This window comes from Bos grunniens, chromosome 12 (assembly GCF_055505025.1).
Source record: "Bos grunniens cultivar Pamir isolate PY7600 chromosome 12, Bosgru_T2T1.0, whole genome shotgun sequence".
Classification (NCBI taxonomy): Eukaryota; Metazoa; Chordata; class Mammalia; order Artiodactyla; family Bovidae; genus Bos; species Bos grunniens.
In genome coordinates, this window is record NC_141176.1 from 79,511,706 (window position 1) to 79,534,484 (window position 22,779).

The 22,779-nt window shown below is 37.4% G+C and overlaps 1 protein-coding gene across 5 annotated transcripts in view; it reads right to left on the minus strand.

Annotated features, from left to right (window-relative positions):
• Positions 1 to 22,779, minus strand: part of UGGT2 (UDP-glucose glycoprotein glucosyltransferase 2) — a 144,479-nt gene that overhangs the window by 10,701 nt on the left and 110,999 nt on the right. For 3 of the 5 annotated variants that reach the window (XM_086330269.1, XM_086330272.1, XM_086330267.1), the window contains 7 exons: positions 19,898 to 19,982; positions 14,325 to 14,410; positions 12,899 to 13,015; positions 9,662 to 9,746; positions 7,660 to 7,842; positions 4,766 to 4,926; positions 3,608 to 3,722 (listed from right to left, as the gene is read on the minus strand). In XM_086330269.1, the coding sequence (XP_086186395.1) occupies positions 3,608 to 3,722; positions 4,766 to 4,926; positions 7,660 to 7,842; positions 9,662 to 9,746; positions 12,899 to 13,015; positions 14,325 to 14,410; positions 19,898 to 19,982 (832 nt within the window). The remainder of the gene's footprint in view (positions 1 to 3,607; positions 3,723 to 4,765; positions 4,927 to 7,659; positions 7,843 to 9,661; positions 9,747 to 12,898; positions 13,016 to 14,324; positions 14,411 to 19,897; positions 19,983 to 22,779) is intronic. The other 2 variants (XM_086330271.1, XM_086330270.1) reach the window with 1 other exon arrangement.

Sequence of the window (22,779 nt, forward strand, 5' to 3'; positions counted from 1 at the left end):
TCAATAGATACAGTGTTCTTCAGGTTATCTATTTCATTCTGAGTGCATTTTGATAGTTTGTCTTCTATGTAATTTGTCCATTTCATCAAAGTTGTTTATTACCATCAAGTTGTTCATAATAGTTTCTCATTATTCTTTCAGTATCTATAGATATTGTGCTATCATGTCTCTCATTTCTACATTATATTAGTAATTTGTGTCTTTTATCTTCTTCCTGATCAGTCCGGCTAGTGGTTTGAGTTTTGCTAATTTTATCAAAAAACCAGCTTTTGTTTGTAAGAAAACCTACTGAAACACATAATTTTTTCCATTTTTTCATTTCATTGATTTCTGCTTTCATTGATTCCATTCCACTCATTAATTATTCCCTCTTTTTTACTCTGGTTTAAAATTTGCTTTTTTCCCCCTAGTTTCTAGGTAGAAGCTGAGGTTATTTGAGATCCTTTTTCTTTTCAATATAGTACTTTGTGCTACTGCTTTTCTAAGAATTATTTTAACTACTTCAGATGATGTAACTTATCATTTACTTGTATACAGAAGAGAAGTAGCCTAAGGCTAAAAAATATATAAATTCATATGAAATGGTGAATGGCTTGGTTGATTGGTCAGGGGCCCAGAAAGGCAAGGACATGGGTTCAAGGGGACAAAGTAGAAGTGACCCTGCTTATCCCTCCCAGTGAGCTTCCTGGGGAAGCTGTGCCTATTATCCTCATAACTCTGGGAGGCTCTGGGTCATATCACTAGGTTTGGGGAATCTAGGTGAAGGAACAAAGATCCAGCCCCCCTGAACAAACTGTGACAATCAAGAAAGGCCATATCAGCTTTAGAGCCCCCTGTAGGGGTTGTCTGAGGCCTTTGTTGAATTTGTAGAATTCGCCCAATTCTGCTTCTTTTCCTTCTCTAAGAGCTATTGGTCCTGAAAGCACGCCCTAATAAACTTCCTGCAAGCTAATTTAGAGTCAGTTTGTTTACTGGATAACCTAACCTGTAACAGGCAGCTGAATAGTATCTGCTGATGTAGGGAATAGTGGAAGAGAAATGTAGCTTGAATTTTGATTTTTAATTTCAGAAATGTTCTGGGCATTACTGTGTCTATCTCAATAGATTTAATATATGAGTCAGGCATTCAGAGGAGAGAGAAGAGCCGAAGATTTGGGAATTCTTGATAGAAAAGCTGTGAATTAAAACCTTGAGTGTTTGTAGGAGTGCTAATAGAGTGGGCACAGAATGAGAAGTGAGGCACGAGCAGAAATTTAGAGGACAGCAACATATAAATAAGAGGTAGAAAAAGAGTAGCTCTAAAATAAACTGCAGTGGGAAAGTCATGGACATCAGAGAAGCAGCAAGAAGATTTGGTATTATGAAAGCCAAGGGAGTTTCAAGAAAGGTGCGGTTAATAGTACAATTGATAAAATATGAGAATGAACTGAATTTAGATAATAACATTGTATCTATGATATAATTTCTAATGTTGATAATTGCTCTGTGGTCATATAAAAAAATGTCTTTGTTCCAAGGGAGTACATGTTAAATTATTTCAAGGTAAAGTGGCAAAGTTATCTCCAGTTTGTCCTCAAATAATTTAGAAAAAAAATAATAAAACATGAATGGAAATGTAAAGAATTGATTAAAAAAAAAAAAGAAAACAAGAAAACCAAACTGTTTTTTCTGTTCCTGTGCACGTAAGAAACTGAATCAAAGCCGAAGAGGGCACCAAAATATGAGGCAGAGTCAAAGAAGGAGGGAACCAAAAGAGAAGGTAACCTCAGCCACCCAAGAAAGAGACCATGGAGAAGTACAAGCTGGGCAGCCAGTAACTGAATAGAAAAGGTCAGACAGTTTAGAACTGTGTCTCTAGAGGTCTGCTTTCTTAGAAATGGCCAACCAGGAAAAGACTGACTCTCACACTAAAATAGTAAACTGATGGCTGCGATTAAAATACACATCAATTGGTGAAAATTAAAAAAAAAAAAAAGGTGAGGTTGAAAACATTTGTGTTGCAAAGAAGGTAAATAAGCAAAAAGTGTTCACTGGATAAGAAGATATTGTTCTGACTTCAGAGAGAAGCATTTACTGGACTGGCAGGAACAGGAGTCAAACATATCAGAGAAAGGACAACTATTCCCCAAATACAGTGATGCTGTTCTGGGAGAGTTCCTGAGATGCTTGCTGAAAAACTGGTCTTTTCTTCAGTTATCCACAGGCAGATAGGGTTCCTTATGATTAACCCACCAGGGAAATGACTGAATTATAAAAATGTGGTATTCATAATCTAAATCTGGAACGTCACTGGGGTTTACTGCGGACTCAACATCATTTTTTTGGTAACTAATTGGCAATATTGCAGACACTACCTTGCATTTGCACACATACATATGGTGAGTTCTCTCAACTTTCAAGAATGATTTTTTTTTTTAAATCGGTCCTTCATCACTGTGGTCTTGAATCAATCATTAGTATATTACATTTGCTTGACTTTTAAACAAAGGGCCTCAAGTTTCTGTGTTATCTAGACCCTCTGTCACCTCTCTTCCCTTACATCAGACTATTTTCTCCCCATCTTTACTATTCCTCAAACATGTAAGACCCACTCTCACCTTGGGACCTTTGTATTCGATAGTCTTTCTGTTTGGAATTCTCACCAGTATCTGCACAGTCAGCTCTTAAGCCTCCATTGGAATGTCACCTTCATACAGGTCTACGGCCACTCAATTTACAACAGCAAACTCTAACCCCTGTTCACCATTCTGAACTCTATCATGTTTTCCTGTTTTACTTTGTCTCTGAAGTACGCACTACCTTTAAATACTGTTCATTGATTTATTTGGTTATTTTACCACTAGAATGAAACCACCAAGAGCTAAGGATCTCTGCTTTGTTTTCTGATGTCCCAGGGCTTAGGAAAGTATCTGACACATTGTAAGTATTTAACAGATACTTGCTGACTGAATGAACAAATATGTATGGTTCTAATAAGAACTTATATTTGTTATTCACTGGAAAGAAGGAATAGCGGACACTAAGGACTGCAGGGTCTTTTTGTTGTTGTTGTTGTTTAGTTGCTAAGTCGCGTCTGACTCTTTTGTGACCCATAGACTGTAGCCCGCCAGGCTCCTCTGTCCATGGGATTTCCCAGGCAAGAAAGCTGGAGTGTGTTGCCATTTCCTTCTGAGAAAATTAAGGGTACCATAGTGAGGAAATAAGAGGACATGGAAAAAAGTATTTGTCTGTGAGGAAAAACAAAATGTAAGGCAGTATCCAGGGAGGGCAAAGGATGAAGGGAATTTATCTTAGAGATCAGAGAGAATGAGAGAAAGGAAGAGAAAGGGGAAGAGTGAGGGAGGGAGACAGACACGTTTAAATGACGATGGAGGCAAGTGAGAAAAAGACAGGTAACATAGTGAAGACACACGGTGGAAAGAGGTTTAAGGATGGAAAAGTCAAGATCAAACACTCAGTTCTGACAATGCTGGGCTTAAAGTGAAAAAATATGTACAAAATTGTATAAAGGGAAGAAAGGTTGAAAATACAAGATTTAGATGTTTATAAGCAGGGAGTTACAGCAGTCTATGTGTACTGAAAATTATTCCATAAATATTTCACTTACCTGATCTAGGTTTGAAAGACTGTTTGGATCTTGACTGAGAGTTTGGTACTGGCCCCGGAGCCTGTCACCTGCAGCAATTCTCCTGAACTTCTTAAGATCCACCACGTATAAGGCGCTGCAAGAAATGTATACTCCTTGACAGCCAGTGTTGTTTATGTATATTTACTTTCCTCTAGTGTCTACCCACTCCAGTACTCTTGCCTGGCAAATCCCATGGACGGAGGAGCCTTGTAGGCTGCAGTCCATGGGGTTGCTAGGAGTCGGACACGACTGAGCGACTTTACTGTCACTTTTCACTTTCATGCATTGGAGAAGGAAATGGCAACCCACTCCAGTGTTCTTGCCTGGAGAATCCCAGGGATGCGGGAGCCTGGTGGGCTGCCGTCTCTGGGGTTGCACAGAGTCGGACATGACTGAAGCGACTCAGCAGCAGCAGCAGCAGTGTCTATCTACAGTGATGGTATCAACTTTAGATACGCTTGGGTCTAACAACAATGAATCCTTTCATAATTTTTCCAAGGAATTTGAGGTTTGATTTGATGCTGTTAGGATCCACATCCTCTTAGGGTCACTACCAAGTTTTTCTAAGATCTCCTGAAACTCATGGCCCTACAAAACAGTAATAGCTTTTTTTTCGAATTAAAAAAAAATTTATTTGGCTGTGCTAGGTCTCAGATGTGGCATGTGGGATCTAGTTCCCATAACAGAGATTGAACCTAGGTCCCCTGCATTGGGAGCGTGGAGTCTGAACCACTGGACTACCAGGGAAGTCCTCATAATATCAGCTTTGAAGACAGTATCTTCATTCTGTTACATGATAAACAAAGTTTAAATCTTCTGCAGTAGTTAGGAACAGAGAGTAGAGTCAGGTTACTTGGGCTTAACTCCTGGCTCAGCTTTGGACCAGCAGTGTAAGCATGGGCAAGGCACAAAAATGCTATATGCCTCAGTTTTCACATCTATAAAATAGGGATGATAACAGTATCAAAAGGCTATCATAGAGATTTTATGAGTTAATAGATTTTAAATCTTGTAAGAGTGACTGGCATGTAATAAGCACTATATAATTGGTTGCTGTTATTTTAGAATTTCAAAGAAAACTGATCCTTGTGATTCAAAAAGTTATTCACTCAAGGATAAGAGTATGAATTTTCTTACCTGATATGGTATTTCCTTCTTAGAAGATGTGATGCCCAGTAGCCTGTTTTCCAGAAGCGATATCCATCCATTTCTGTGCGGCTATCACAGAAGGGAGTATACCCATAAGGAGCTCCACCCAGGTCAAAATCTCGAAGTTCTTTCAGGTCATGTCTCACAATCTAAATAACAGAACAGTTTCTCTGATGAAGAGTATAAAATAATAGAAGCCCTTTTAATGTGACTCTCAAGTCATTATTATCTTGTTGTAGAAAAGTCAGAGACCTGAATTTTCCCCACAGTTCCTTCATCCAGCGTGAGTTTACCGAGTTTCTACTTTTCCCCCTTATCCTCACAGGTTAAAAGAAACCTAAAATGTACATACCTAGTCTGTATGTTAGTGGCTTTATTCATTAATAAGAATCGTTTGTTACATCATTTTTAATAAAGATATTTTAAAACTTAAGTACAGTTGATACATAATAGTATATAAGTCACAGGTATATGATAGTGACTCACAATTATTAAAGGTTATATTTCATTTATAGTTATCATAAAATATTGGTAAATCCCTCATGTTGTACAATATATTCTTGTAGCTAACTTTATACCTAAGAGCTTGTACCTCTTAATCTCCTACCCATATATATGCCTTTCCTTCCTTCCCTCTCACCACTGGTAACCACTACTTTGTTCTCTATGAGTCTGCTTTCTGTTTTATTCACTAGTTTGTTGCACTTTTTAGACGCCACATATAAGTGATATGATACCATATCTGTGTTTCTCTGTCGGAATTATTTCACTGAGCATAATGCCCTCCAAGTCAATCCATGTTGCTGCAAATGGCAACATTCCATTCTTTTTTTATGGCTGAGTAGTAATATGTATCACATTCTGTATTCATTCATCTGTTGATGGACACTTAGATTGCTTTCATATCTTGGCAATTTTAAATAATGCTGCTATGAACATTGGGGTATATATGTCTTTTTTAATTAGTGTTTTTGTTTCTTTCAGCTATATACCCAGGACTGGGATTTCTGGGTCACATGATTGTTCTATGGAAAGTTTTTTTGAGGAACCTCCATATTATTTTCCACAGTAGCTATACCAATTTACATTCCCACCAACAGTGTAGGAGGGTTTCCTTTTCTCCACATCCTCACCAATATTTGTTATTTGTGCTTTTTGATGATAGCCATTCTGACATGTGTGAGGTGATATCTCATTGTGGTTTTGATTTATAATCAAGGTATTCTGAACAAAACATATTTTGGTAAGGAATTAAATATATAAGTACACAGCTCTTAATTTCTCAAGGTATAGATTAATAATCCAAAACAATTTTTATGGCATATATCTATTACTGTAAATATATTGGCAAATGTTAGTTTGAATCATAAAGAAAAATCTTCTGATTATTCTCAATAGCTTCAATGAAGTAATATTAGCATGTTTGATTTTGTAACAGACTCTAGCCTGCTAGAAAAATATTAATGCATATATAATGGGAAAGAGAAATCAATTTTATGTTAGTATGTTTGAAAATACTTCATTACACTTTTGCCTACTTTCTTAGTTTTTCATTATAATTATTCACATTTATCAATTTGGAAAACAATACAAAGATAACAGAATTTAGGATATATAGATATAATATAGAAGTATATTATAAAATAGGATTTGAAAATATACTTTAGTACTAAATAATATACTAACTTGTGCATTTAACTAAAATAACACTTATATTTACATACTATTGTTTTTAGAAATTCTGCATATTTTTAAAGGCTTTAAGAAAAATTCTGTGTATTTTAAAAGTACTTATTATTTTTTTTTTTTTATCATTCATGATTACAAAGGCAGGTAAGGAGGGAAGGGTAAAAATCATAAAAATTTCTGTTGAAAGCTGAGGACCATAATTTTTTTTGGCCAAATTAGGCTTCTTTTAAGTGCCAGAATAATGGGATTTGGTTATTGCTAATTGTCAAAGAATGTTGCTGAAGGGGGAAAAAAGAGAGGTGAATGTGTGTAATTGCTAACTTTTCCAGCAAGAAGAAACAGTTCACTTTAAACAAATTTCAGCTCATATCCACAGGAATTCATATAGCTACTTTTATTGTGATGATTTATATAAGTATTTGTTTTATTTTTAACTACCAAAAAAAAAAACTACCTCAGAGGAAAAATTGCCATGTCTTAAGGAATAACTGGTACTTCTGGCAAAACTTTTGATTTTCCCCTGGAATGCAGATTATCTTTAGAAAAGATATTTTCCTTATATATCAAAATTATGTCTTATGTTTACATAGCATGGCAACAGAGATAGCAGTAAACAGCAGCAACATAAAGTGTGTCCTAGCATATTCAAAAGCAGAGACATTACTTTGCCAACAAAAGTCCATGTAGTCAAGGCTATGGTTTTTCCAGTGGTCATGTATGGATGTGAGAGTTGGACTGTGAAGAAGGCTGAGCGCCAAAGAATTGATGTTTTTGAACTGTGGTGTTGGAGAAGACTCTTGAGAGTCCCTTGGACTGCAAGGAGATCCAACCAGTCCATTCTGAAGGAGATCAGCCCTGGGATTTCTATGGAAGGAATGATGCTGAAGCTGAAACTCCAGTACTTTGGCCATCTCATGTGAAGAGTTGACTCATTGGAAAAGACTCTGATGCTGGGGGGCTTTGGGGGCAGGAGGAGAAGGGGACGACAGAGGATGAGGTGGCTGGATGGCATCACCAACTCGATGGACGTGAGTCTGAGTGAACTCCGGGAGTTGGTGATGGACAGGGAGGCCTGGCGTGCTGCAATTCGTGGGGTCGCAGAGTTGGATACGACTTAGCAACTGAACTGAACTGAATACTTAGAAGTGTGAAAAAGTTAAAGTACTCTTAAAAACAATAGTTAATCTTATTACCTGGTCAGCATCAACAAAAATGATTTTGTCCACTGCAAGAGGAAAAAGGACATCAAGGAAAAGAATCTTATAACCCCAAATAATCCGCTGTTTTTCTGTCTGCTGATGAAGCCACCGGGGCCACCTATACTGGACTAGTTCATACTGGAAGCCATACTTCTCAGCCATGTGCGGGATCACTTCCTAAAACACACATACAAATCAAAGAATATGTTTAAGGAACAGAAAGTAGTTTTTGTTTCATAGAAAAATGTTAACATTTTAAAAGTTAGAGTTTACTACATATTGTTACAAATGAATTGGTAAAATGTCTTAAACGGTTGTCATCTACAACTTATACCTATTAATAAGAAATATGATGATGCTGACAAATATAAAAATATAAGTATACATGAAAAATGAAAAAAAGTGTTAGTCACTCAGTTGTGTCTGACTCTTTGAAATCCCATGGATGTGTAGCCCGCCAGGCTTCTTTGTCCATGGGATTCTCCAGGCAAGAATACTGGAGGGGGTAGCCATTCCCTTCTCTAGGGGATCTTTCTGACGGTCTCCCGAGTTCCAGGTAGATTTTTTACTATCTGAGCCACCAGGGAAGCCCTTGAAGGACATTAAAAAAATAGGTACACTACATTAATTAGCAGAGTTATTAATTAAGATAACTGTTCCTCTAGTTTTACTACTAATGTCTGATCTGAAAACTTAATGACAGAAAAGAAAGCCTCTGGATCTTGGAACACCTATGAATCAAACACCTCATGCACATGTCCACATGCTGGTTGATCAGAGAGGCAGAAGATGTGAAAGGTGTTAAAAAAACACACACACACACACACAAAATGAGTTGTAAACTGATAAATTATATTCTTGATATAAGTATCTGAGATTTATGACTATTTGCTTCAAGGATTAAAAACGCAACCCCCAATAAAAACCCTGTACACGAGGTCTGAATGGGCTTCTTTATTTAGCAACACTCCATGTATGCTGCCGCAGTTCTACTAGGAGATGCAAGCTCTGTGCACACAACTCCACTGGGAGAGGAAAAGGAAAGCTTGGTCTGGTCTCCCCTGGATTCTGTCCTATGCGTCTCTTTACTTTGCTGATTTTAATCTGCATCCTTTTGCTGTAAAGAACTATGTAACTCTGAGTGTAACTGCTTTTCTGAGTTCTGTGAGACCTACTGGGTTCTTGAACTTAGGGGTGGTCCTGGATACCTCTCAATTGTGCAAGTCAGCTGTGTAACTTCTGAGTCTTGGTTTTTCTGGGAATAGTACTTTATGCAGAGCAACTGAATAATGGAGGTAAAGTACTCAGAAATGTACCTGGCAATACCAAGGAATAAAAGCATGGTTGACTGTTTTTATTTCTGCTTTCACCACTGGTTTGGGTCTAGAAAGAGAACTCCTTTAACTGCTGTCAAAACAGACCCTAACTTGCCAGGAATCTGATTAATACGAAGAAAGAGGGCAAAAGTGTGGGGCTAAGTAAAGGGGAACAGACGTGCTAAACATAAAATGCCACAGACACTAACTGTAGTGTCCGCAGGACCACAGCAACCACGCACTGCATGCGACACCAGAGCCTTCACTCTTCTCAGCTTTATCAAACTATCTCCTGTGGTACAATTTTCATATATTCTGGATACTACTGTTCTTCCTTTCTTTGTAAAAATATAACAAAAATCTAAGTTTTAAAATTAACAATCTGCACATATTTTTCATTGCCAACTTTTATCATGAAAATCCACTAATCCTAATTCTGAGTTTACTTTAAACCATCTCCTGTTGTCTTTTTCATCACTGCTTTAAATAAAAGCTGTACAGAATTTTTAAGCCAGATAAAAATACTGAATACCAAGTTTTAATTGATTATATATAATAATTTGAGTATACATTTCAAAAGACACATTCTAAAAAAAGAAATGTTATGTAAATGTTGCAATGATATAAATAACTTACTATTGAAATATTAACCACTCTATATAAAAAATTAATGTACTTACTTTAAATGTTGGTGAGAGATAATTTTTAAGAAACCAGAACTTCACTGGTGTTTTTGTGTTCCGTAAAACAGAAAGCATCATAATTCTGCATAAAACAATAAACTCACATTAATAGGATTTCATCCTACTTCTCTTAAGGCATTTAAGTATTTAAAGATATTAACTAGTTTTTCACTATAAATTATGCAGAAATAGAGTGAAGTGTCTTCAAATACTATGGCTGCTCATCAGTATATAACGTATAAGAATATAATATAGGTGTATATATATAGATACACATACATGTGTGTGTGTGTGTGTGCGTGTGTGTATATATATATATATATATATATATATATACACACACCTGATATAGACTAAACTGATTGACTGTTCCAGCTGACAAGAGAAAGAAGCAAGTTTGAAACAGTATTTAGTTTAACTAAAGTCTAATCTTTAGTTAAGAGATTTAGGAGAAAAGGAGAAAAGGAAAGATATAAGCATCTGAATGCAGAGTTCCAAAGAATAGCAAGAAGAGATAAGAAAGCCTTCCTCAGCAATCAATGCAAAGAAATAGAGGAAAACAAGAGAATGGGAAAGACTAGAGATCTCTTCACGAAAATGAGAGATCCCAAGGGAACATTTCATGCAAAGATGGGCTCGATAAAGGACAGAAATGGTAGGGACCTAACAGAAGCAGAAGATATTAAGAAGAGGTGGCAAAAATACACAGAAGAACTGTACAAAAAAAAGCTTCACCACCCAGATAATCATGATGGTGTGATGACTCACCTAAAGCCAGACATCCTGGAATGTGAAGTCAAGTGGGCCTTAGAAAGCATCACTACGAACAAAGCTAGTGGAGGTGATGGCATTCCAGTTGAGCTATTTCAAATCCTGAAAGATGATGCTGTGAAAGTGCTGCACTCAATATGCCAGCAAATTTGGAAAACTCAGCAGTGGCCACAGGACTGGTAAAGGTCAGTTTTCATTCCAATCCCAAAGAAAGGCAATGCCAAAGAATGCTCAAACTATCGCACAATTGCACTCATCTCAAACGCTAGTAAAGTAATGCTCAAAATTCTCCAAGCCAGGCTTCAGCAATACGTGAACTGTGAACTTCCAGATGTTTAAGCTGGTTTTAGAAAAGGCAGAGGAAACAGATACCAAATTGCCAACATCTGCTGGATCATCAAAAAAGCAAGAGAGTTCCAGAAAAACATCTATTTCTGCTTTATTGACTATGCCAAAGCCTTTGACTGTGTGGATCACAATCAACTGTGGAAAATTCTGAAAGAGATGGGAATACCAGACCACCTGACCTGCCTCTTGAGAAATGTGTATGCAGGTCAGGAAGCAACAGTTAGAACTGGACATGGAACAACAGACTGGTTCCAAATAGGAAAAGGAGTACGTCAAGGCTGTGTATTGTCACCCTGCTTATTTAACTTATATGCAGAGTACATCATGAGAAACGCTGGGCTGGAAGAAGCACAAGCTGGAATCAAGACTGCCAGGAGAAATATCAATAACCTCAGATATGCAGATGATACCACCCTTACGGCAGAAAGTGAAGAGGAACTAAAAAGCCTCTCCATGAAAGTGAAAGTGGAGAGTGAAAAAGTTGGCTTAAAGCTCAACATTCAGAAAATGAAGATCATGGCATCTGGTCCCATCACTTCATGGCAAATAGATGGGGAAACAGTGGAAACAGTGTCATACTTTATGTTTTTGGGCTTGAAAATCACTGCAGATGGTGACTGCAGCCATGAAATTAAAAGACGTTTACTCCTTGGAAGAAAAGTTCTGACCAATCTAGATAGCATATTCAAAAGTAGAGACATTACTTTGCCAACAAAGGGCCGTCTAGTCAAGGCTATGGTTTTTCCAGTGGTCATGTATGGATGTGAGATTTGGACTGTGAAGAAGGCGGAGCACCAAAGAATTGATGCTTTTGAACTGTGGTGTTGGAGAAGACTCTTGAGAGTCCCTTGGACTGCAAGGAGATCCAACCAGTCCATTCTGAAGGAGATCAGCCCTGGGATTTCTTTGGAAGGAATGATGCTGAAGCTGAAACTCCAGTACTTTGGCCATCTCATGTGAAGAGTTGACTCATTGGAAAAGACTCTGATGCTGGGGGGCTTTGGGGGCAGGAGGAGAAGGGGACGACAGAGGATGAGATGGCTGGATGGCATCACCAACTCGATGGACGTGAGTCTGAGTGAACTCCGGGAGTTGGTGATGGACAGGGAGGCCTGGTGTGCTGCGATTCATGGGGTCACAAAGAGTCGGACACAACTGATTGACTGAACTGAACTCAAAGTCTAATCTTGGCTCTATTATTGTGTCATTATCTCAGTTGTGTCGGACTCTTTTGCAACTCTACGGACTGTAGCCCACCAGGCTTCTCTGTCCATGGGATATCCTAGGCAAGAATACTGGAGTGGGCTGCCATGCCCTCCTCTAGGGGATCTTCCCCGACCAGGGATTGAACCCGTGCCTCCTGCTCTACCGGCAGATTCTTTACTGACAGCCACTGGGGAAGCCCTGTGTCATTAATAGAAGGTATGTAAACCTTGAAGGCCTGAACAGCCTGTCTGTCTTGATAAATTCACTGGATAGGCCATGTGTTTTGTTATTCTAGACCTCTGCTCGGAGAAGATACAGATGTATCTAAAGTACCATCTTAAAATGTCAACATCTTCAAATATTTTTGAGGCATTCTCTATGATCCTTCTATATATACAGTTAAAAAAAAAATAGCCCTTTGTAGTTTATAAATATTTCTCCCTCTTCTCAGACTCCTCCTCCTTTTTATAAAACAAGGTATTTCTTTGCCAGAAAATTTACTATATATTCTTTTTTCTCTCACATCTTACTACAAAATATGTCCGTTTTCTAACCTTAAAGAATACTGACATTTCAAATCAAACTTAAAATTTCATTGTGTTTAGAAAATATACATCTCTCATAATTTTAGGTTAAAAAAAAAAAGAGCAAGGTGCAAAGTAGTATGTACTGTGTTGTTATTTCGGTAAAAGAGTTAAAAAATATACATTTGAGCTTGTCTATACATATCTTTGGCAGGTATGAAAATAATAACATTGGTTTCCTGTGATAAAGTGAATGGGGAATCAAGGGAACAGAGGTGGGAGTTTTTTTTCACTGTAATTTCTTTCCTTCTTTTAAACTTAAAATTTTTTTTCAGACCATGTAAGTGTATTCCTTTCCAAAACATTAGATTAAAAAAATACCTACCTTAAAAAGCGTTCATATAAATGGCCAGAAGCAACTGAAAAAATGTTTAGAACATCTTTTTCCTTATTATCTTCTTGTTTATGCAGGCTCCTTGTGAAACTTGGAATAAAAAAAAAACTACTGATCATTAGTTTCTTAAACACATCTGAACACTTTACATACCTAAATAAAGTACTGAATTTGATAAGAGATAAAAAACAGGAATGCTTTTCAGGGTTAGTACACTGAAATAAGTACTTACCCTAAAAATTATGGTTTATATTTAAACATGACAATATAACTTGAAATTTTATGATTTTTAAAAAATGGACAACATAGAATGCAATTATATTGTAGGTTAATGAGATAATACTTTTGAATCTTTGTGAGTTACAAAAGTTATCTTAAGAGCACAGAATGAGTTGCAGCATGCTATGGCCACATGCAATGTATTGAGGCTTTTGTTACGACAGAGGTATTTCTGAAATCTTTTCTCACTGTAAACCCCCAACTAAGTTGATTCAGGGAGGGGAAGAAAAAAATCACTTGAAGTTAGGATTAAAACTAAGATATAAAAGTGAAAGCACTCTAACATACACTTATGTATCTGGAGGAGTCACTATCCCCCAAGACTTATCTTCTCTCTTTCTAACAAAGCAGTGCTTTGTTTTGGTATCCCTTCTGCATAGTAAGTGGCTACGCCATAGTTTAACAATATCTTTATTCCTTTCTGTCTCTACCTTCTGGTTTCAATGGAAGCTAATGAACAGATACTCTTTAAAATGCCCAGATTCTAAACAAGTCTACACAGAACTCATCTCAAAAGGAGTGAGTTTGAGACTTTCTCGATCGGGAACCAGTTCAACAGCATACTGGGACAGTAACATCATTCTCATCAAACAAGAAGTCAACTTACAGAAAAAGAGGCCTAAATTGGGCAAGCTCTTTCTTGTAAACATTTGTCTGAAAGTGAAGGCAGCACAGATAACAGAACTATATGTTGGAGAAAGAGTTTCTGGGCCACATCACCTGAATGCTCAAAGTCAGCTCTGCTCCTGAACTCTAGATGTGTGAGCCTATATATTCCTTTTCTGATTAATACAGGTCCCAACCTAACTTAAATATTTCCCATAATATTTAACATCTCAGCTAACCTGGGCTACTTCCTGTTCTGTGAGAAACATACCCAATCTTTCTAGCTTCAGGTAACCAGGTACCTTCTCTCTCTGTCCATCCTTTAGAATATATCTTAGTCATGCACTCCTCCACAGTCTTTTCTGAGGTTCCTCCTCTTTTCCTATCCTGTATCAGTAACATTTATGTATTTGTCTTATCCTTTCCAGAGAAGATCTGTGCATAACTTAAATGTTTACCATGTGGAGGGCTTCCACACACTAGACTCTTGATGGGTCTATAGTTATACGTTAAAACATCCATTATTAACTACCTTTTAATGGAATCCCACATTCCTCTCTTCTTTTCACCTTTATCGGAAAGGATATCTTCCTTGATTTTATCTGGCTTTTTCCGTACCTAGATAGCATGGTAAAGAAAAACTTTAGAATTTTATAGATTTAAATATTATGCTGCATGGATAGAAATATCTTGGGCAGGTGACTCTTGTAAATCTAAGATGTGGTTTAGTCACTAAGTCATGTCTGACTCTTTGTGACTCCTTGGACAGTAGTCCACCAGGCTCTTCTGTCCATGGGATCTTCCCCACCAAGGGATCAAACCTGGGTTTCCTGCATTGCAGGTGGATTCTTTATCAACTGAGCCACCAGGGAAGCCCTAAATAGTTATAGTAAATGAAGCCAAAAAAGATCTTAGTACTTTATAGACACAATCTGGTTTCAACCATCAGTTCAGTCTCGTTTTCAGTTCTTTTGTAATAACCTCCACACTGCTAAATAATGTGCTTACACTTGTACTTACTGATTTATCAACTGTAGATGTCATCTACCATATATCTGATTCGCAGAGTTTAGACATTATTCGTTCTTTGTAACAAAAAGACGAGTAGCTTACTTGTATCACTCTTCCCTTCCCCTCTTTGTCTGGAGGTTCTAGTAATATTATCTTTATCATTAGTTTTTCTACTGAGTATTTTTCTAACTTTAAGTAATCCTTAAATCTATATTTTTTATTCCAACAAATTCAACAGTTTCTCTTGCACATATCCTATGATACAGATACTAGCATCTCTACCTTTTCCCTTTGTCTCAACTTACATTAGCTAAACCTTTACTTTAGCATTGTAAATATGGATAAAATTTACATTTACCTTGGTCAATATAACTATCTTTTGCATTGTTTATTCTACAACTTGAAAAATCAATAAAAAGTACATATTGTGACACTGTAAATACTGCTCAATTAAGTCTCAAAGGTTACTACATTTCCCCCACAGTTACAAAAGTATGACCACCATACTCTTCTTGGTTCACATGGATTCTGCTTTCTCACATCAATAGGTAAGTATTTTTTTCTTGGAATTTTATTGTATTTTTCTTGTGGAAAGATATTTCTTATCATATACCTAATATTTTCCAGTTTATTATTCATCATCTGGAATTCCTATCTTCTTGAAGACATTTTTCTTTGGGCTTAACAATGAACTGCCTCTTTCAAGCATTCTTTGCATTGGTTTTCACATTAATTTCATCATTTCTTGAAATACCCATTTTCCTCTTTCTTGTTTTTTATTCTCTTTGTGATGGCAAACACGTTCAAGAACAGGTGTGAAAGGTAATTTTTCTAAATCTTCACCCTTCAGAGAATATTTGACTAAAGAATCCCAGGTTCAAAATACTTCTCAAAACACTGAAGTCTTTGTTTTGTTGTCTTGAAAAATAAAACATCGGATGCTACTGTTAAGAGTCATTCTAAGGTCACTGAAGTGACTCATCTTTTCTCTTTGGTAGTTTCTAGGCTCTGGTGTGGGCCATTTCTCACGCATTCTGATTTGTGGAGCCCTCGATGCGAATATGTTTGCCTCTCTTTACCTGTGGAATACTTTGCCGCCTCCACTTTCTGTTCTCCCTTCCTGGAATTCCTAACTGGTGAGCTACTGGAATTCATGCGCTGACCCTTTATGTTGCTTATCTTTTCTCTTCCCTTTTTCCCATCCTTTTGTGTAATTTGGAAACAAGGAAGGTGAACAGATAGAACTGTTATTAAAAAACAAGTAAAGGACCTAGATATGGTTAGGCTATAGAACGTATGCTTCAGGCATGGCATGACTATCACCCTCAACAAAGATTTGATGACTTTGGTCAAAGAGTCAGACCTGCTCTATACCAGGCAAGAATAGGTAAAATTAGAGCCAATATGGAGAGTGAAAAAATTCAGCTAATCAAAAAGAAAATTTAATAATTTTTCAATGGTCAAAATTCCTCAAATTTAAAACACCTCAAGTCTCCCAGCAGAAATAATATTTTCCTTTCCTGTTTGTAGGGCTAGGATAATACTAGCTGGAATGCTGGTCCTAAAGGGCTTGGGTTGACTTGGTAACTTAAGGAGCTGCTCTGAGTTTATGGGGTTTTCATTTGAAATGATTAGAAGGAAATGTATCAAGGCCAGAATGTAAGTTTCCATTTCTGAGAAAAGAAGCCAAGGTCAATATAGGAAAAACAGTATCAAAGGTGAGTGTAATATGCCAGCAAATTTGGAAAACTCAGCAGTGGCCACAGGACTGGAAAAGGTCAGTTTTCATTCCAATCCCAAAGAAAGGCAATGCCAAAGAATGCTCAAACTATCGCACAATTGCACTCATCTCACATGCTAGTAAAGTAATGCTCAAAATTCTCCAAGCCAGGCTTCAGCAATATGTGAACTGTGAACTTCCAGATGTTTAAGCTGGTTTTAGAAAAGGCAGAGGAAACAGAGACCAAATTGCCAACATCTGCTGGATCATCGAAAAAGCAAGAGAGTTCCAGAAAAACATCTATTTCTGCTTTATTGACTATGCCAGAGCCTTTGACTGTGTGGATCACAATCAACTGTGGAAAATTCTGAAAGAGATGGGAATACCAGACCACCTGACCTGCCTCTTGAGAAATGTGTATGCAGGTCAGGAAGCAGCAGTTAGAACTGGACATGGAACAACAGACTGGTTCCAAATAGGAAAAGAAGTACGTCAAGGCTGTATATTGTCACCCTGCTTATTTAACTTATATGCAGAGTACATCATGAGAAACGCTGGGCTGGAAGAAGCACAAGCTGGAATCAAGATTGCCAGGAGAAATATCAATAACCTCAGATATGCAGATGATACCACCCTTAAGGCAGAAAGTGAAGAGGAACTAAAAAGCCTCTTGATGAAGGTCAAAGCGGAGAGTGAAAAAGTTGGCTTAAAACTCAACAGTTAGAAAACGAAGATCATGGCATCCGGTCCCATCACTTCATGGGAAATAGATGGGGAAACAGTGGAAACAGTGTCAGACTTTATGTTTTGGGGCTCGAAAATCACTGCAGATGGTGACTGCAGCCATGAAATTAAAAGACGCTTACTCCTTGGAAGAAAAGTTCTGACCATCCTAGATAGCATATTCAAAAGCAGAGACATTACTTTGCCAACAAAGGGCCGTCTAGTCAAGGCTATGGTTTTTCCAGTGGTCATGTATGGATGTGAGAGTTGGACTGTGAAGAAAGCTGAGTGCCAAAGAATTGATGCTTTTGAACTGTGGTGTTGGAGAAGACTCTTGAGAGTCCCTTGGACTGCAAGGAGATCCAACCAGTCCATTCTAAAGGAGATCAGCCCTGGGATTTCTTTGGAAGGAATGATGCTAAAGCTGAAACTCCAGTACTTTGGCCACCTCATGTGAAGAGTTGACTCATTGGAAAAGACTCTGATCTGGGAGGAGAAGGGGACGACAGAGGATGAGATGGCTGGATGGCATCACTGACTCGATGGATGTGAGTCTGAGTGAACTCCAGGAGTTGGTGATGGACAGGGAGGCCTGGCATGCTGCGATTCATGGGGTCGCAAAGAGTTGGACACAACTGAGCGACTGAACTGAAACAACGTGAATACACTGATCAAGGATAAAGAGCAGAGGTGATAAGAAATAGGTTATAATGTGGGATTCAAGGCAAATTCTGATTAATTTGGTAGTTTAAGATCTATGCAGTATATAAGTTAAGGGCTCTGGTTGCCTACTATTATGCTTCAAATAATACTTGTACCTCATTCTGTCTTTCATCACCTTCTTGAACACCACTTAAATGGATTTTATTAAACACTCAAAAGTATTTTATAAAGCTTAATTACCTTACCCTTATAGTAGACATATAAGGAGGATTCCATTATTAACTCTGTATTATAGATAAGAAAAATGACATAGAAAGAGTTTAAGCAATCTGTCCAAGGTCACACAGCGAGCGAATAGCAGAGCCAGGTTTAAATGTAACCCTGGTGTCTTAGATTTCACACTCTGTTCTCTATGCCTTTTATATAGTCTCTGTTGTATATTCCTCTTTTTCCATGTCTCTGTTGCATATGGGATACTTCTTTTGGTCTATCTTCCAACTCACTATCTCCTGAGGCCTGTTAAAGCCAAAAACTGAATTTTCTTGTCATTGTATTGCTCAGTTTTAGAAGTTCTACTTTAAAAGTCAGATACGCACTTTTTATAGTTTTTTATTCCCTGCAATTGTTTTCAAGTTTGTCTTTTATTTCTCAAACACTGTAGGCATACTTGTTTCAGAGTCTCTGTCAATAATGCTGACATACGGAGCGTTCGTATATCTGCTTTCTGTTACTCACTGTTTCTGCTGGTTTTGTGTATTTGGATATAGTCTTATTCCAGAGATATATGAATATTTCTGTCAGATGCCTGTAAAACCTTATCTATCTGGAACCATTTTAGTACAAATTCAAGGTTCAGGGTTCCCTCGATTGCTTTGTTGTTGTTATTCAAACAATAACATGTTGTTGTTGCTCAGTCATCCCTGCCTTTGTAACCCCATGGGCTGCAGTGTGCCAGGCTTCCCTATCCTTCGCCATTATTTAGATGCTATTAATTTTGCCTAAAAGACTGTGTGATATGCTTTACTATGGTTCATCCTTCCCCTGAGCTATAGCCAGCTTATAGCAGAGAGGGTCTTCTAATAGATTACCCACTTTGTAAGGGTCAAGGGTTTTAATTTCTGTCCCTATCACCTTGCAAATTAAATCACAGTGATAGTTCAAGTGAACCAAAATGGACAAATGTTCGAGGGCAACAGTAGCTTTCTTGGGTTATAAGAATCTTCTGTGCTTGCTCATTTCACTAGGCTCTCATTTTCTGTTTAATTTTGGTTTTCTATTTCCTTGTTATCATTACTGTCAGCTCCTCATTGCTTTTAAAATGTTAATAAACATTTCACCCAACAAGTTTTTGTTTTTTACTGATTTCAAGTATTAAGTAGGTGGGTTCATCCAAAAGAATTAATGCTGCCGTCATTAAAAATTTTGCTGGTTTTTGTTTCTGTCAAGGAAAGAAAAATCACTGTTTTTCCTGTTGAAAGGGATAGCTTTTCATCATGCATTCCTAATCTCATCTCCAAAGCCTAATTTATAATATCGTGCTCACTCGCTTCAGTCATGTATGACTCTTTGTGACCCCATGGACTGTAGCCCGCCAGGCTCCTCTGTCCATGGGATACAACAGCAAAGAATACTGGAGTGGGTTGCTGTGCCCTCCTCCAGGGAATCTTCCTGACACAAGGACTGAACCCACGTCTCCTGCATCTCAGGCAGATTCTTTACTGCTAAGCCACCAGTGAAGCACAGTTTATAACATTATTTGGCTGCAAATATAGTAGATACATCATAACTTAAAAAAATTCTTTTCTTCTATGTTTAAGTGTGCTGCTTTCCCTTCATGATTTAATTCTCTTCCTCCTTCCACTGCCAGAGTTTCAATATGACATTTTAGGTAGTAACACTGTGAAATTATTTGTAAAATAAATTGAGAACAAAAAAGATAATTCTTAATATTAAGAACAAAGTCTATGAAGTGTTTTGGCCTCACACACTTGTACTTCCAGTATTTTGCTTTTGAAGCTATTTAAAACAACGATGACATCTTCTAGGTCTGGTGGAGAGTCAGTTCCTTCATGCCTAGAAGCATAAAAACATGTAAATGTTTATGCCCAATTTAAGAAAAGACATACAATTATAATCATATAAATCACAGAATAAATTCATTCTGAAATAATCATAAGTATAATCTTATTGGTACATATGTAATATTTACTGTTTGTATAGTCAATTAAGGTATGCTGCAATATACTATAATTTTCAAAATTACCCAATTTTAACTTAATATAAATAAGATTATACACAAATAACTCACTAAATTTGATATCGCCTAACTCAGAAAAGTAGCTTATAGCTTATCTTTAATACTGTATATTAAGATTATCACAAAAGTAATATTTCATATATTACAATAATTAAAATATGAAATATTTTCTAGACTGTCAGTTGTTTATAAAGCATAACAAAAGGAACTGCACACCATACAACTATTTTTCAGTATCTATTAGCCATTTTCAAATACCAAAATTTGAAGCACATTGTTAAACTTATAATACTGAAAATATGTCTCTCATGTCCATCTGCATCACTTGAAGTTATTTTATATTACACATTATGCATTTCCCTGTCAGTTTTCAACACTGCATAAGTCAATCAAATATGACAACTTTGCTCAAAAAATTTTTATAGTATTTTCACTATGAACTGAAAAATGCTACTGTAAAGAACATTTACAATAAAACTGAATTTTTTCAAAGAGGGAAAACAGCAGATGTCAAATTAGTAGATACTTTGCATTCAGTCAGAGTTATAACACACGCTTGAAAATTTTTCTAAAATGAAAACCTGGGGATTCTAGGGCTACGCTGACTATCATATGCCTTGACTTTCACTCCCAGTCCCTCTGATGAGGTGCCTAAACCACAGTACGAGGCACAGGCCTGCCCAGGAATATAATCACTAGGAAAAAAAAAAAGTATTCCAACTTATGAAGTAGAAATAGCCAAAGTCACAGTGAGTGAGCTATCACCTCACTCCTGTCAGAATGGCTATCACACAAAAAAAAGAACACAAATAACAAATGTTGGCAAGGATATGGAGAAAAGGGAACCTTCTTACACTGTTGGTGGGATTGTAAACTGGTACAGTCACTATGGACAACAGTATGGAGATTTCTCAAAAAACTAAAAATAGAACTACCATATGACTCAGCAATTTCAGTCCTGGGTATATACCTGAAAGAAACAAAAACACTAACTTGAAAAGACAGATGTTCACCCTATTGTTCATAGCAATATTACTTATAATTGCCAAGATATGGAAACAACCTAAATATCCCTCAACAGATGAACGGATAAAGAAGCCGTGGGAGTCGGGGTGGGCTGTCTGTGTGTGCAGCCATTTAATCATTAAAAAAGAATGAAAATTTGCATTTGCAGCAACACAAATGGACTTGGAGGGCATTATGTTAAGTGAGATAAGTCAGACAGAAAAAGACAAATACTGAACGATCTCTTATTTGTGACATCTAAAAAATACAACTAACTAGGGAATAAAACAAAAAAGCAGCAGACTGACTGATATAGAGAACAAGGCAGTGGTTACCAGTGCAGAGAGGGAAGGAGGGCAGAGCACTAGAGGAACAGGGAAAAGAGTTATTATAAAATTATATGAAATTATGTGTGTGAAACTTCTGAAAATTGTAAAGCACTCGAGAATTTAAAGACTCTTTTCATTCAGTAAAAAAGAAAAGCACTAAAAAAGAATTGAGCATTCTCAGCTTTGTGTACTTAAATTATTAAGCATGTCTGCTGAATGACACCATGTTCTAGGCACTATAAGGAAAAGGGGAAAAACAATGGACAAAAGGCACAATAACCTCTACCCCTATATTATCCTTGTTGAGCATACTGCATAATAATAGGTGCTCAATGAATACTTGCTGAAATAAATGAAAAATTAAAGATACTAAGCCTGGAGAAGGAAATGGCAACCCACTCCAGTATTCTTGCCTGGAGAATCCCATGGACAGAGGAGCCTGGCGAACTACAGTCCATGGGGTCGCAAGAGTTGGACACGACTTAGTGACTAAACCTCCTCCTACAGATATTAAGAGGTATAAAAAAGTTTACTAGGTGTTGGCAACCCTTTCATGGATTAGAACCTTGTTGTGGAGAAGGGGCTTGCATAACTCAATGAAGCTATGAGCCATGCCCAGGAGGGTCACCCGAGACAGTCCCATCTTTTCATGGCAAACAAAAGGAGAAAAAGTGGAAACAATGGCAGGTTTTGTTTTCCTGGGCTTCAAAATTACTGCAGATGGTGACTGCAGCCATGAAATTAAAAGACGCTTGCTCCTTGGAAGGAAAGCTATGACAAACCTAGACAGTGAATTAAAAAGCAGAGACATCTCTTTGCCAACAAAGATCTGTATAGTCAAAGCTACAGTTTTTCCAGCAGTCATGTACAGATGTGAGAGTTGGACCATAAAGAAAGCTGAGCGCTAAAGAATTGATGCTTCTGAACTGTGGTGTTGGAGAAGACTCTTGAGAGTCCCTTGAAGAGAAAGGAGATCAAACCAGTCCATCCTAAAGGAAATCAACCCTGAATATCCAGTGTAAGGACTGACACTGGAGCTGGAACTCCAATACTTGGACCACCTGATGCAAAGAGCCGACTCATTAGAAAAAACCCTAATGTTGGGAAAGAGCAAAGGCAAAAGGAGAAGGGGACAGCAGAGGATGAGATGGTAAGCCACCATCACTAACTCAAGGACATGAATTTGAGCAAATTCCAGGATATACTGGAGGACAGAGGAGCCTGGCGTGCTGCAGTCCATGAGGCTGCAAAGAGCTGGACAAGACTTAGCGACTGAACA